The following is a 13,161-nucleotide window of genomic DNA, read 5'->3' as shown; positions in this document are numbered from 1 at the left end:
AGACGCTGGTTTTAACCCCCAAAGCAAGGGGCGCTGTCATTGGCGGCAATGGTCATTACTTTTCAGCATAAGCGCCGTTAGAGTGCGTGAGAATGATTTTACGCCGCTTTTAGCAACAATCCAGTAATATCACGTCGGGACACCAGACATGGGCTTCACACATTATACCCATGTCGGGAATCGAACCCGGGTCTTCGGCGTGACGAGCTAACGCTTTAACCACTAGGCTACCCGACCGCCACCTATTAGAAGTTTAATCTTGTATCGGTATAATCGTTGTCCGACTTATACAGAGAACCTACTGCTGACCCTCACTGCGACCGACGCCGACACCGGAACCAACGGACAGTTTACTTTCAACATCAGCGACGGCAACAACGACGGAATGTTCCGACTTGATGGAGACGACCTGTACGTGCAAGTCTTGGACTACGAGGCAGGATCGTCCATAAACTTCACATACTCCCTGACTGTCACCGCCATCGACCACGCAGCCCATGCAAGAACAGGCGTCACCGTCGTCATTGTGGAGGTATATGTGTATTCAAACGGTCGTTTATTTGCAAATGTCTTCCGCTTTCCAAATAGACGAAGAATGAAAAAAAATATATCCGATCCTTTTTATGTAGGTCTCCCCTGAGAACGAGTTTGTGCCAGTGTGGAGCAGTCCGTCTGTGGATGCTGCTGGATACTTCCCCGGTTTAACTGTGGATGAGGATGTCGGCCTTGATTTTGACGTTGTCACCGTTACAGCGACTGACGCGGACCTCGGAGAAGACGGTGATGTGACGTACAGCGTTACGTCAGTTGTGTCAGGTACGAGAGATATGACTCAATATACATCATTGATGCTCATGTTCAATCAACGTCCTGTACTAAAACCGTTGCTTTTATGACATACAAACAAGCAGCTCTGTATTTCGTCAACCCAAAATATTTCGACAATTTTCGACAGATTTTTATTTCCCCATACAATTAAATTTCAACCCCCTAAATTTTACTAAATTATTATCAACTCTGCACCATGTTTACAGATACAAATAGCAACATGCCAGGTGTCTTCATTATCGAATCTGGAACAAGCAAACTCAAAACCAGTTCTCTCCTTGACTTCGACCAATCAACGGGAGGGGTGAAGTATTATGACGTCACGATCACCGTCTCCGATAAGGGATCTGTTCCAAAGACCACCTCAGCAATTCAACGTGTCAACCTCACCAACGTCAACGACATCACACCACAATTTTCAAACGACACCTACACCGTTAACGTAGCCTGCAACGTTGTTGCGGGGACATTACTCGCGACGTTGTCGGCAGATGACGAGGACACTCCGTCTCTTGTTTACGGAATAGAAGCAGGAACCAACCCCTTTGTGTCTGTTGACAGTGTTTCAGGGGAGGTTACTCTCATAGCCTCACCAACAGGTGGCGCTGTTACAGACTTGGCCCAATCGATACCGTTATTGGTGTCCGATGGGGGTTCCCCAAATCTAGAGGGAAAGGGTCACTTGTTGGTTCTTTTTGAAAACTGCGACACCAATAGCGACTGTGACAACGACACCAACGTCTACGCTCCTGTATTCTCTCAACATCTTCACACTGTCAGGATTGCCGAAAACGCGACTGGAGGTATGTTTATCACAATCGCCTCTGTTAATAAGGAACTCCCCCATTATTGGCGTCTTCCAGCGTCCTAATGATTGAACATTGCTAATATCTGTGTAAAACCCCACTTACTTAAAGCATATTCCATAGTAACGATACGATCTGAAGTTCATTTGTATCAGAGGGCACAGGTGGCCCAGTCGTCTAAGCTGTCGCAATTTGCTGTTCAGAGTTGGTCCTTTGCACCTATGATCGTGGGTTCGAATCCCGGTTCTCCCCGATTATGTTTCCAGGTTTGACAGCACAATACCCATGCTCGTGGGTTTTACGAAAGTGGTAAACGTCTGAGACTTGCAAGGGGCACGGGTGGCCCAGTCGTCTAAAGGCGCCACGATTCGCTGTGTAGAGTTGCGTCCCTTGGGCACGCCAGAAACCTATGATTGTGGGTTCGAATCCCGGTTCGCCCCGATGATGTTTCTAGGTTTGTCAGTCTATACCCGTGCTCGTTGGTTTCACCGAAGTTGTAAACATCTGAGACCTGCATAACATCGGGCTTTCCTCCCACATTAATCAGACACGCCGTGATATAACTGGAATACTGTTAAAAGCGCCGTAAACCCAACTCACTTACTCACTCACTCACTGAGACCTGCATCGCTTCGGGCTTTCCCTGACATTAAGCTGACACGCCGTGATATAACTGGAGTTCACACGCCGTGAAATAACTGGAATACTGTTGAAAGTGGCGTTATACTCACCTCACTCACTCATCATTTGAACTAATCAGTATAATCGTTGTCCGACTTGTACAGAGACCCTACTGCTGACCCTCACTGCGACCGACGCCGACAACGGAACCAACGGACAGTTTATTTTCAACATCAGCGACGGCAACAACGACGGAATGTTCCGACTTGATGGAGACGACCTGTACGTGCAAGTCTTGGACTACGAGGCAGCATCGTCCATAAACTTCACATACTCCCTGACTGTCACCGCCATCGACCACGCTGCCGATGCAAGAACAGGCGTCACCGTCGTCATTGTGGAGGTATATGTGTATTAAAACGGTCGTTTATTGGCAAATGTCTTCCGCTTTCCAAATAGACGAAGAATAAAAAAAAATATATCCGATCCTTTTTATGTAGGTCTCCCCTGAGAACGAGTTTGTGCCAGTGTGGAGCAGTCCGTCTGTGGATATTGCTGGATACTTCCCTGGTTTAACTGTGGATGAGGATGTCAGCCCTGATTTTGACGTTGTCACCGTTACAGCGACTGACGCGGACCTCGGAGAAGACGGTGATGTGACGTACAGCGTTACGTCAGTTGTGTCAGGTACACAAGTCGTCCATGTAATTCATCTTCCCGAGGCAAGAGAGTTAACTCACTTTAAGTCCAGTTTCCACCCTCGCCGAACTAGGCTGGCATTCCTGGGCTCGATCGTAGCGCCACCACTAATTTTATCGAGTTATGTCCCTTCTATGCCTCTCCTATGGACCAATCAAATTCCACCTCTCGTATCACTTGCATTTGCTTCAAACAAAGTGACGCCGCCCTGTCAAGACGATCTGATCGATAATAAAGATCTATATTGTGATAAACGGGTCTCACATCGCGAAGTGCATCAAATCAAGTGAGGACCTTTATTAAAAACATGAAAAGATTAGGAAAATATCTGTTGACAAGTTGGCGGTGCACATGCTTTGCAAATCCTGCAATCGACCGAAATCTGCATGACAGTTTATGAACCGGATTTTGATTTCGGAGCGCGATTTTGATTGGACTATGCATATACTCGTTAGTCCAGCCAAACTGTAACTCCATAATACCTGCCTGGTTCGGCAAGGGTGGAAACATGACGTTCGTCGTCAGTTAGCTCCCTTGCTCGGGAATTTGATGCGATACATCCTCAGGTGGACGGACATGAATTATTTAAATGATATAACTTTATAGGACCCAATAACATTACTTACAAAATACAGAAAACTTTGCTTCCGAACAGTTTAAAGTTAGGATATTAGGTTTCATGTGATTATCCCAAGGCAATCTTATTTGTCAAACACACGACTTAATAGTGTAAACTGACATGGGTTAATTGAGATATAAACATACTGTGTTTTCAATGTAGAGCTGGGTTACCTGTAGATTTAAACGTGCTAAATTGAATTTGGAACCAAACGAAGCGTAAGGGTTTTAAATGTTAAATTGAGTGCGGCTGCATCTACAGGTAACCAAGCTCTACATTAAAAACACCGATTTGTTTATCTCCATTCTACCATGACTGAACAAAATCCATCTGTCAGAATAACGGAGCGGTCAAATGTCATGAGAATAACACTGGAATACAAATGTCAGCCCATAGGAACTTTACTAATTATCATCAACTCTGCACCATGTTTACAGATACAAATAGCAACAAGCCAGGCGTCTTCATTATCGAATCTGGAACAGGCAAACTCAAAACCAGTTCTGGTCTTGACTTCGACCAATCAACGGGAGGGGTGAAGTATTATGACGTCACGATCACCGTCTCCGATAAAGGATCTGTTCCAAAGACCACCTCAGCAATTCAACGTGTCAACCTCACCAACGTCAACGACATCACACCAAAATTTTCAAACGACACCTACACCGCCAACGTAGCCTGTGCCGTTGTTGCGGGGACATTACTCGCGACGTTGTCGGCAGATGACGAGGACAGTCCGTCTCTTGTTTACGAAATAGAAGCAGGAGCCAACCCCTTTGTGTCTGTTGACAGTGTTTCAGGGGAGGTAACTCTCATAGCCTCACCAACAGGTGGAGCTGTTACAGACTTGGCCCAATGGATACCGTTATTGGTGTCCGATGGGGGTTCCCCAAATCTTCAGGGAAAGGGTCACTTGTTGGTGCTTTTTGAAAACTGCGACACCAGCACAGTTTGTAGTAATGACACAAACCTCTTCACGCCGACATTCTCAAAGTCACTTCACACAGTCGCTGTCCCAGAAAATGCCACGGCAGGTAATTGAAATTCAAAAGAAAGTTTAAATTAAAGTTGTTGTTGTGCTGCCCATGATTTAAGAAACTTTTAGTCAGACATTTAATATAAACACAATTTTATCGTTCCCGCATTCGCAGTTGCTTATTTGATATTATAAGTGATGATTACAACTTGTCTTCACAATCTAATGGCAATGTTGATTAATCACTGGCTTGACAACGGTATGATGATCTGTACCGAAACGTCGCCTTTACAGTACTTAAAGAAGTTGTTATCCATAAATTGTGTCAACTCAGTTTGTTTGTTTGTTGGTTAACGCCGCACTAGCAATATTCCAGCTACATGACAATGATCTGTAAATAATCGAGTTTGAAGCAGACAATCCAGTGATTGACATCATGAGCATTGATCCACGTAATTGGGATACGATAACATGCATCAACCAAGAAAGCGAGCCTGACCACCCGATCCCGTTAGTGACGGGGCGACTAGAGGGATCTGGAGGTCAGACTCGCTGACTTGGTTGATACATGTCAACGTATCCCAATTGCGTGGATCGATGCTCATGATGCCAATCACTGGATTGTGTGGTTTTAGCTCGATTATTTACAGACCGCCGTCATATAGCTGGAAAATTGCCTAGTGCGGCGTTAAACAAACAACAAAAACAAACGATACATCGTCCTTGTTATAGAAAAATGTTTACTGTTAGATATGGTATCCTAATGTAGATAATTATGTTTTCCCTGATCAACCAGAGAGCCTAATACTGACCTTCACTGCGACCGACGCCGACAATGGAACCAAAGGCCAGTTTACTTTCAACATCATCGACGGCAACAACGACGGCATGTTCCGTCTTGACGGGGACGATCTGTACGTGCAGGTCGTTGACTACGAAGGCGCCGCGTCGGTAAACTTCACCTACTCCCTGATCGTCACCGCCGTCGACCACGCTGTTGATGCCAGAACGGGTGTCACTGTTGTCGTGGTTGAGGTAAATATTCGCCTGACGACTAAGACCGGGGATGTGTGTGTTTGTTGTTTAATGCCGAACAGTATTCCAGCTATATGACGTCGGCTTGTAAATTATCGTGTCTGAACAAGACAATCCAGTGATTGACGTCATGGGATACGATGACATGCATCAACCATGTCAGCGAACCTGACCACCCGATCCCGTTAGTTGCCTCTTACAAGCATAGTCGCCTTTTACGGCAAGCATTGGTTGCTGAAGACCTATTCTACCCAAGATCTTCACGGGTGTAGGGGGATTTTTTATGTTCAACCTGTGGCCACGTTTCCCAAGGTCAGTTCGATGCTATATGTACGTGTAAGTATAGTTAGGTCAGTCGTAATTCCATGTGGAGATAGGTCTATGCTAAGTTTAGGGAGTTACCAAAGTCGTGGGCCAATTAATGTGGACAGTGGGTTAGCCTTGTGGTTAAAACGTTCACACGTCACATCAAATGCTAGGTTCTATTCCCCACTTGGGTGCAATGTCTGAAGCCCATTTCTGGTGTCCCCCGCTGTGAAGTGGCTGTAGTATTGCTAAAGACGGCATATACCAATCCTGAATCGCACTCACTCACTCACGAAAGTCATCACAGGTGAGATGAAATGGAGCTTAACGTCGCGTCCAAGATTATTGCACTTCTATAGCGACATGCAAGCCGTGTGTGTGTGTGTGTGTGTGTGTGTGTGTGTGTGTGTGTGCTTGTACTAGTCCGAACTAATGCCGATTTTTTAGTGATAGCCGACTGAGATACCATACCACATTCATAGATTAACATGAATACCCCACTTAGACACAGTATACAGACTCCGAGCCGAGCGGTCCTTGTTTTAGCCCCTTAATGCCGATCGCCATGCAGGGTAACAATCAAGAAGTACAATCTTTCAACGTCTTTTGATATGACACGGCTATGGAATACTGTAAGGGACATTCTCGCGATCTCGCATTCTCGCGATCTCGACCTATGGAAACGAGCTAAATATGCCCAAAACACGAGAATGCGAGATCGCGAGAATGTTGAGATTGAATCCCGGACCTTCCGCTCTCCGGGCGGACGCTCTACCACTAGACCACTGAAGCGGTCTAAAATCATTGTAAAGGTATAGGAGTCTGTATACTAATAGTATTCAAAAGAAGTAAAGAGCATCCGATTCTTCCATATATAGATTAACTATAGTCATGAAAGAATCGTGTATTCTTTAACTTCTTTTGAATAGTATACTTGCAGGTCATCACAACAAAGCGCGAAACCTGCGGATGGTTGGTTGGTTGGTTTGTTGTTTAACGCCGCACTCAGCAATATTCCAGCTACATGACGGCGGTCTGTAAATAATCGAGTCTGGACCAGACAATCCAGTGATTGATATCATGAGTATCGATCCACGCAATTGGGATCAATGACATGCATCAAACAAGTCGGCGAGCCTGACCACCCGATCCCTATAGTCGCCTTTTAAGGCAAGCATGGGTTGCTGAAGACCGATTCTACCCGCTCTTCACGGGTCACCTGCGGATGGAGTGAGAACACGACATTCAGGCCATAATTAACTTCGACGATTTATTTTCTTCTACATAATACAAGTGTAGATGTGTTTCCCTTCTATTTGTCAGATTACGCCCCAGAACGAGTTTGACCCTGTATACCAGAGCCCGCAACCAGACACTAGCGGTGAATTTCCAGTATTGACCGTCGATGAAGATGAACCCCTAGGATATGAGGTCATCGTAGTTACTGCCACCGATGCTGACCTCGGGAGCGATGGCAACGTTGTTTACAGTATCGACTCGGTCTTGACAGGTAAACTAATTAAAAGCAACTGCGGCGGACGGAATAAGAATAGTGTTTCAGAAAATGATTAAACACATACCTTGGCCTTGCATGCACAAAAGGGACTCATCACTGGATGTCCTGAAAAGTGGGTTTAACACTTCCATTCAGAGAAAAACTATGTACGTTTTGAAGCACTTACTGTAACCATAAATACCAGTCACCCGGTGTGTTTTATTTTAGCCACATCGTCCATCATGTATGCTGGTCTTTACCTAAGTAAAAGGGACAAAACCATTTCCATAACCCGTAGTAATCTTCGCTAAAAGCACAGTCCAGTGATTCCGACTGTATCATGAGCATGTGTTTATGAATCACTATCCAACGGTGAGGATACCGGGTGTTCGCGAAAAGGAGAGCGTATCCTGGCACACTGGTGGTACCCATTACAAACACATGCAAAGGTAAGTCAATTGTTAACGTGAAAAATACGGGAACATAGGTTACAAGTCAAAGTAGGGAATTGCGTCAGTCGTCATAACTGGTTTATCTGATTCTTCGGAAGTCTTAGTATGGCGCTGGTATCGATACATGGATGTTGGATCCACTTGGGGTGCCGTTTATTAGAGTGACCGAGAATGGTTTTACGCCGCCTTTAGCAATATTCCAGCAATATCATGGCGGGGGACACCAGAAATGGGCTTCACACATTGTACCCATGTCGGGAATCAAACCCGGGTCTTCGGCGTGACGAGTGAACGCTTTAACCACTAGGCTACCCCACCGCCCCCGTTTATTACAAAAAGGCACATAGAAACGCAAGTGAATTTTGATTTTCATGGAAAGCATTCGAGGCTCCATGGTTGTTTCTTAAACTGCAGTTTGGCGACCCATTATCTCCATATTTGTGTCCCTTTTTGGCAGTTAACATTACATTTTGATACAGACTAAAGTAAAAAATGCATCGTTATTTCAATGGGAAACTTTCATGAAATATTTTCATTAAGTGACGTTTCTTTTGCTGTAGAGTATATATCTAGTTTCAAATGATAAGAGGATGTTCAGTAGAGCTTTCTTATAAATCAATTGCGGTTAAATTTTTGAATAAATACGAGCTGCCAGTTTTCTGGCTTATGTTTGGCTGAAATGAAGATCGCCACCAATGACATATATTTACTCATGATCAGGTTTAGAAAAAAGTTATAAATGCTCCAATACTATAATAAATATGTGTAGTACTTCACTCATATATTGAAACTTAAATAACTGGAAGTTGCAATTAATCTGTTGATTGTTTCTAACTAGCTGGTTTAGCACACCCATGTCTCTCAAACTGTATATTAGGTAATTGTTCCTCCAGTACTCTGGTGTCTTTAACAAACCGCTAAATTTAGGCTCCCGATCCGCCGGGGCACGGGTGGCCCAGTCGTCTGAGGCGCCGTGATTCGCTGTGCAGAGTTGCGTCCCTTGGGCACGCCAGAAACCTGATTGAACATTGCTTACATATGTGTAAAACCCCACTTACTTAAAGCATATTCCATAGTAACGATACGATCTGAAGTTCATTTGTATCAGAGGGCACAGGTGGCCCAGTCGTCTAAGCTGTCGCAATTTGCTGTTCAGAGTTGGTCCTTTACACCTATGATCGTGAGTTCGAATCCCGGTTCGCCACGATTATGTTCCTAGGTTTGTCAGCACCATACCCGTGCTCGTGGGTTTCACCGAAGTGGTAAACGTCTGAGACCTGCATCAATTCGGGCTTTTCTCCCACATTAAGCTGACATGCCGCGGTATAACTGGAATACTGTTTAAAGCGGCGTTAAACCCAACTCACTCATTCCCGCCCAGTGGATTTCGCTGGTGTAAATGAGATGATCTTCAATCAAGTGATATGTCTTTCAGATACAGGTGCCAGCGAGCCAAACAAATTCACCATTGATCCATCCACTGGACGCATGACAACGTCATCTCATTTGGACTTTGACCCTTCGACTGGGGGAACTGGTTATTATGACGTCACAATTCTAGTTTCTGACATGGGGACGCCGACAAGAAGCACCTCCGCCATGCAGAGAGTGATTGTTCACAACTTCAATGACATACAGCCAGCTTTATCAGAAACCATGACAACTGTGGACGTGGCATGCGGCACGGCACCTGGAACGTCACTGGTGATGTTAACTGCTGTTGACGACGACGGACCAAGCCTCAGTTTTGCTATCGATTCCGGGTCGAATCCATACGTTTCAGTGAGCAGTTCAGGGGAGGTAACTCTTCTAAGTTCACCAGTAGGTAGCGCTGTAGATGACCTTGTTGAAAATGTTCAAATTGTGGTCTCAGATGGCGGAAGCCCGGAATTAAAGGTCACTGGACATCTACAGATTTTATTCGAAAATTGTGGAAACAGTACTATTTGTGATTCCGTTACTACGGCAACAACATCAGAAGGTAAGATTACTGCAAACACATTAACTCAAAAATGATGAGGTAAGTTCATTCGGTTCTTTGAGTGAGTGAGTGGATTTAACGTCGCTTTCATCCATTTTGTTTCATAAAATCACAGTGTGTAAGTTACTTGTGGGAGGAAAGACTGCAAAATTTGGCATTTGGTAGGAATCAACAGTAGGGTAGCTATGCAGTGAAGTCGCTATTTTAAATCATCGAATCAGAGGCCTGGTTCCAGCGAGGGGAAGCATGGAACGACCAGACCAATGAGCGTTCAGCTTACATCGCACTAACGAATGACAGCCTGTGCAATATAAACCATGTCACATTCGTCACCACTCGCCCCTTTCCGTAACCTGCAAGAAGACTCGTCCCCCTATCGATGAATGTTATGTCCAATCAGAATGCGCGTATGATTTCAAGTTCTTCGTCAAAGAATCCCTCGGAAATAATTTTTGATTTTATATATGTCTTGCATCTTAAAATATACACAAGACACAGTTAAATGTGTTCAATCATACTGTATAATTCCGAATGTCCCGATGTGCTGTAACTTGCATCTGAAATATATACAATATATAGGGAAATATATGTGAACCATTACGCAAAGAGTTGACAATTGTTTTAGGTATGCCCGTTTGCGCCAAGACGGAACCCGGTCGCAAAAATGGCCATGAGAGGGGCACGAGTCGCCATTCGGCTTGTCCCGGAAAAACACGAGTTGGTCACGAATGACCATGTCATTGTAGATGCCTGCTCCACGCATTGCTTTAGTGTCATGCAGTGGTAGGATTCGCACAAAGTTCATGCACGGAGTTGGCTCATTTGACTTCCAAGAGTCATTCCATTAACTGAGAAAATAGATACACGTCATTACTACGCCGTAGAGAAGTCGTATATGTTCACGGGTGATGGAGGAGTGAGTGAGTATGGTTTAAATTTAACGCCGCTTTTAGCAATATTACGGCGAGGCACATCGGAAATGTGCTTCACTCATTGTACCCATGATATATCTCAAGCACACGGACCGCCTCTGTGGTCTAGTGGACAGAGCGTCTGCCAGGAGAGAGGTGGGTCGGTGGTTCGACCCCTGGTAGCGTCATCCCCAAAGACGTTAAAAGAGTGTACTTGTTAGTGTCTGAGTGCGGAATCCATGTTAACGGCGTCGTGGTATCTCATTGTACTATAAAACAGTCCCCGTTATATTCCATGGCCCCAAAATAAATACTGCAGTCACTTCTTGTAAAGTCTGCAAGCAATTTTTCAAATTGTATACACAATTCTGCAAACTTTTAACCATAGTTTATCGTGATTTGCGTAGTTCTGCATCTGTTTGACTTGTGGCAGGCACTTAATGTTATCAACTTCTCAACGGCTAGAATAGCATATTACCTCACAATCACCAGTGTAAACATACATGCACGCTCGGTAAGCAATAATACAAAGTTCAACTTTACTACAAAACGAAATTGACTCATTTAACTATTTCTTAAAATGTACAAAATTTAAATGATTGCTTGTAATTATTCTCCCTGTAACACAGACACCTCAAATACGTATCTGCCCAATTGAAATAATGACTGTTCGTTTCAGTAACCCTACTTTTACAAGTTTTAAACTAGCTTTCGACTCCTATTTTAATATTCTGCAGTATATTTGACGAATTCTACTCAACTACCTAGTCAATCAGTGTACATCAACCTTATCTGTTATATAAACATCTGTCTATTGTTATGTATATATATCATGCTCATACCTAGTTTGTACATCATTTGCTTGATAACGGTGTTAAAATCTACACCTGAACGTCGCCCAATTGTAATAAAGAAAGTGCTCATCCATAACAATTTTGTCTTAGTTACCATTCCAACTTCTAAATGCCACTCAAAGAATTCTATGTCAGACAAATGCAAAACTCTACACGAGTGATTTTCTGTAAGATACGTATATTTGCACCAAATGGTTATTTCTGAAACATATTTCGCGACTGCGGAAAAGCGGAACACAGCGGGGCCTGATAAAAACCGGCATCAGTCCGGACGAGTACAAGCAGACACAGACACAGACACACACACACACACACACACACACACACACACACACACACACACACACACACACACACACACACACACACACACACACACACACATGCATATAGTCACTAAATCGGTGCAATAATCTTGAACGCGACGTCAATCCCTATTACAAAGTAGACATAATTTAGGCTTTAACAACTTGGCGAAGGTAAAAGGATCTATGCCGAAACGTCGCCTTTACATTAAATAAGGAAGTTGTTATCCATTATTTGTGTCTACTTTGTCAACTTCTTTGTAATGCGGGGGCACGGTTAGGGATTCGCTGTGCAGAGTTGCCTCCCTTGGGCACGCAAGAAACCTATGATTGTGGGTCAAATCCCGGTTCGCCCCGATTATGTTTCTAGGTTTGTCAGCACCATACCCGTGCTCGTAGGTTTCATCGAAGTGGTAAACGTCTGATACCTGCATCACTTCGGACTTTCCTCCCACATTAAACTGACACGCCGTGATATACCTGGAATACTGTTAAAAGCGGCGTTAAACCCAACTCACTCACTCTTAGTAACGCCTATCAAATACCTAAGCCCCAAACCAAACCTGTTAAGTTCACGAGAATGCAGCTGCTGATGATGTTGATGTGCCTCTGATGCAGCTACAACGTGTGACTGCAGCAACAGAACGACCTCGGGAAATGACCCACCATCAAGGTCAACTGATGACGTCATTGAGACATGGGTGATGAGGGGAGTCGTCATGCTGCTGACTGCGATGCTGTTTGGAATTCTTGCCATGCATTGCAGGTAAACCTTGATATTGTATCCATAGCAACACAGTGGAGTATAGGTTGGCATTTCATTTCAGGAAGCACGTATTTCAGGTTAATATTCATTGTGTCACCATAGCAACTGAGTTGCGTGATCAGTAGCTAATTCTGGCTATGTAAACCTTAAGCCCCATTCACATGGACAAAATTTACTCATGTAAGCAAAAGTATATTTACATTGCGTTCACATGAAGTTTATGCAAGGCAGAAGTAAATATCATTTCATAAATAAATTGTGGACTTTTATCATTTGAGGCCATGTCGCTGTCGAAGATAGTCAACCAGAGGAGAAAGAGAGACTTTCCATACTTTCTTAGTATGGGATAAGTCTTAGGATTATGCCAGGAAAGAGAACTGTGGAAGAGAGAACGTTCTCAACACTGGTGGAACAATGTCGTCAAACGATCATTTGATGATAAACTGTGGATCGATAACTTTTGCATGAGACGCGAAACATTTTATGAACATGTTATGTTCTTTGCAA

At 44.1% G+C, this 13,161-nt stretch overlaps 1 protein-coding gene across 1 annotated transcript in view; it reads left to right on the top strand.

Annotated features, from left to right (window-relative positions):
• LOC124112136 (cadherin-23-like) overlaps positions 1–13,161 on the top strand; it is a 39,461-nt gene that overhangs the window by 22,043 nt on the left and 4,257 nt on the right. Inside the window, exons 20-29 of the mRNA XM_048386244.1 lie at positions 294–532; positions 630–816; positions 1,035–1,631; positions 2,420–2,658; positions 2,756–2,942; positions 4,011–4,607; positions 5,346–5,584; positions 7,214–7,400; positions 9,273–9,818; positions 12,507–12,654. Of these exons, the coding sequence (XP_048242201.1) occupies positions 294–532; positions 630–816; positions 1,035–1,631; positions 2,420–2,658; positions 2,756–2,942; positions 4,011–4,607; positions 5,346–5,584; positions 7,214–7,400; positions 9,273–9,818; positions 12,507–12,654 (3,166 nt within the window). The remainder of the gene's footprint in view (positions 1–293; positions 533–629; positions 817–1,034; positions 1,632–2,419; positions 2,659–2,755; positions 2,943–4,010; positions 4,608–5,345; positions 5,585–7,213; positions 7,401–9,272; positions 9,819–12,506; positions 12,655–13,161) is intronic.

This window comes from Haliotis rufescens, unplaced genomic scaffold (assembly GCF_023055435.1).
Source record: "Haliotis rufescens isolate VD_foot unplaced genomic scaffold, xgHalRufe1.0.p SCAF_6, whole genome shotgun sequence".
NCBI lineage: Eukaryota > Metazoa > Mollusca > Gastropoda > Lepetellida > Haliotidae > Haliotis > Haliotis rufescens.
The sequence above is the reverse complement of the archived record's forward strand: the minus strand, read 5'-3'. Positions and strand labels throughout refer to the sequence as shown.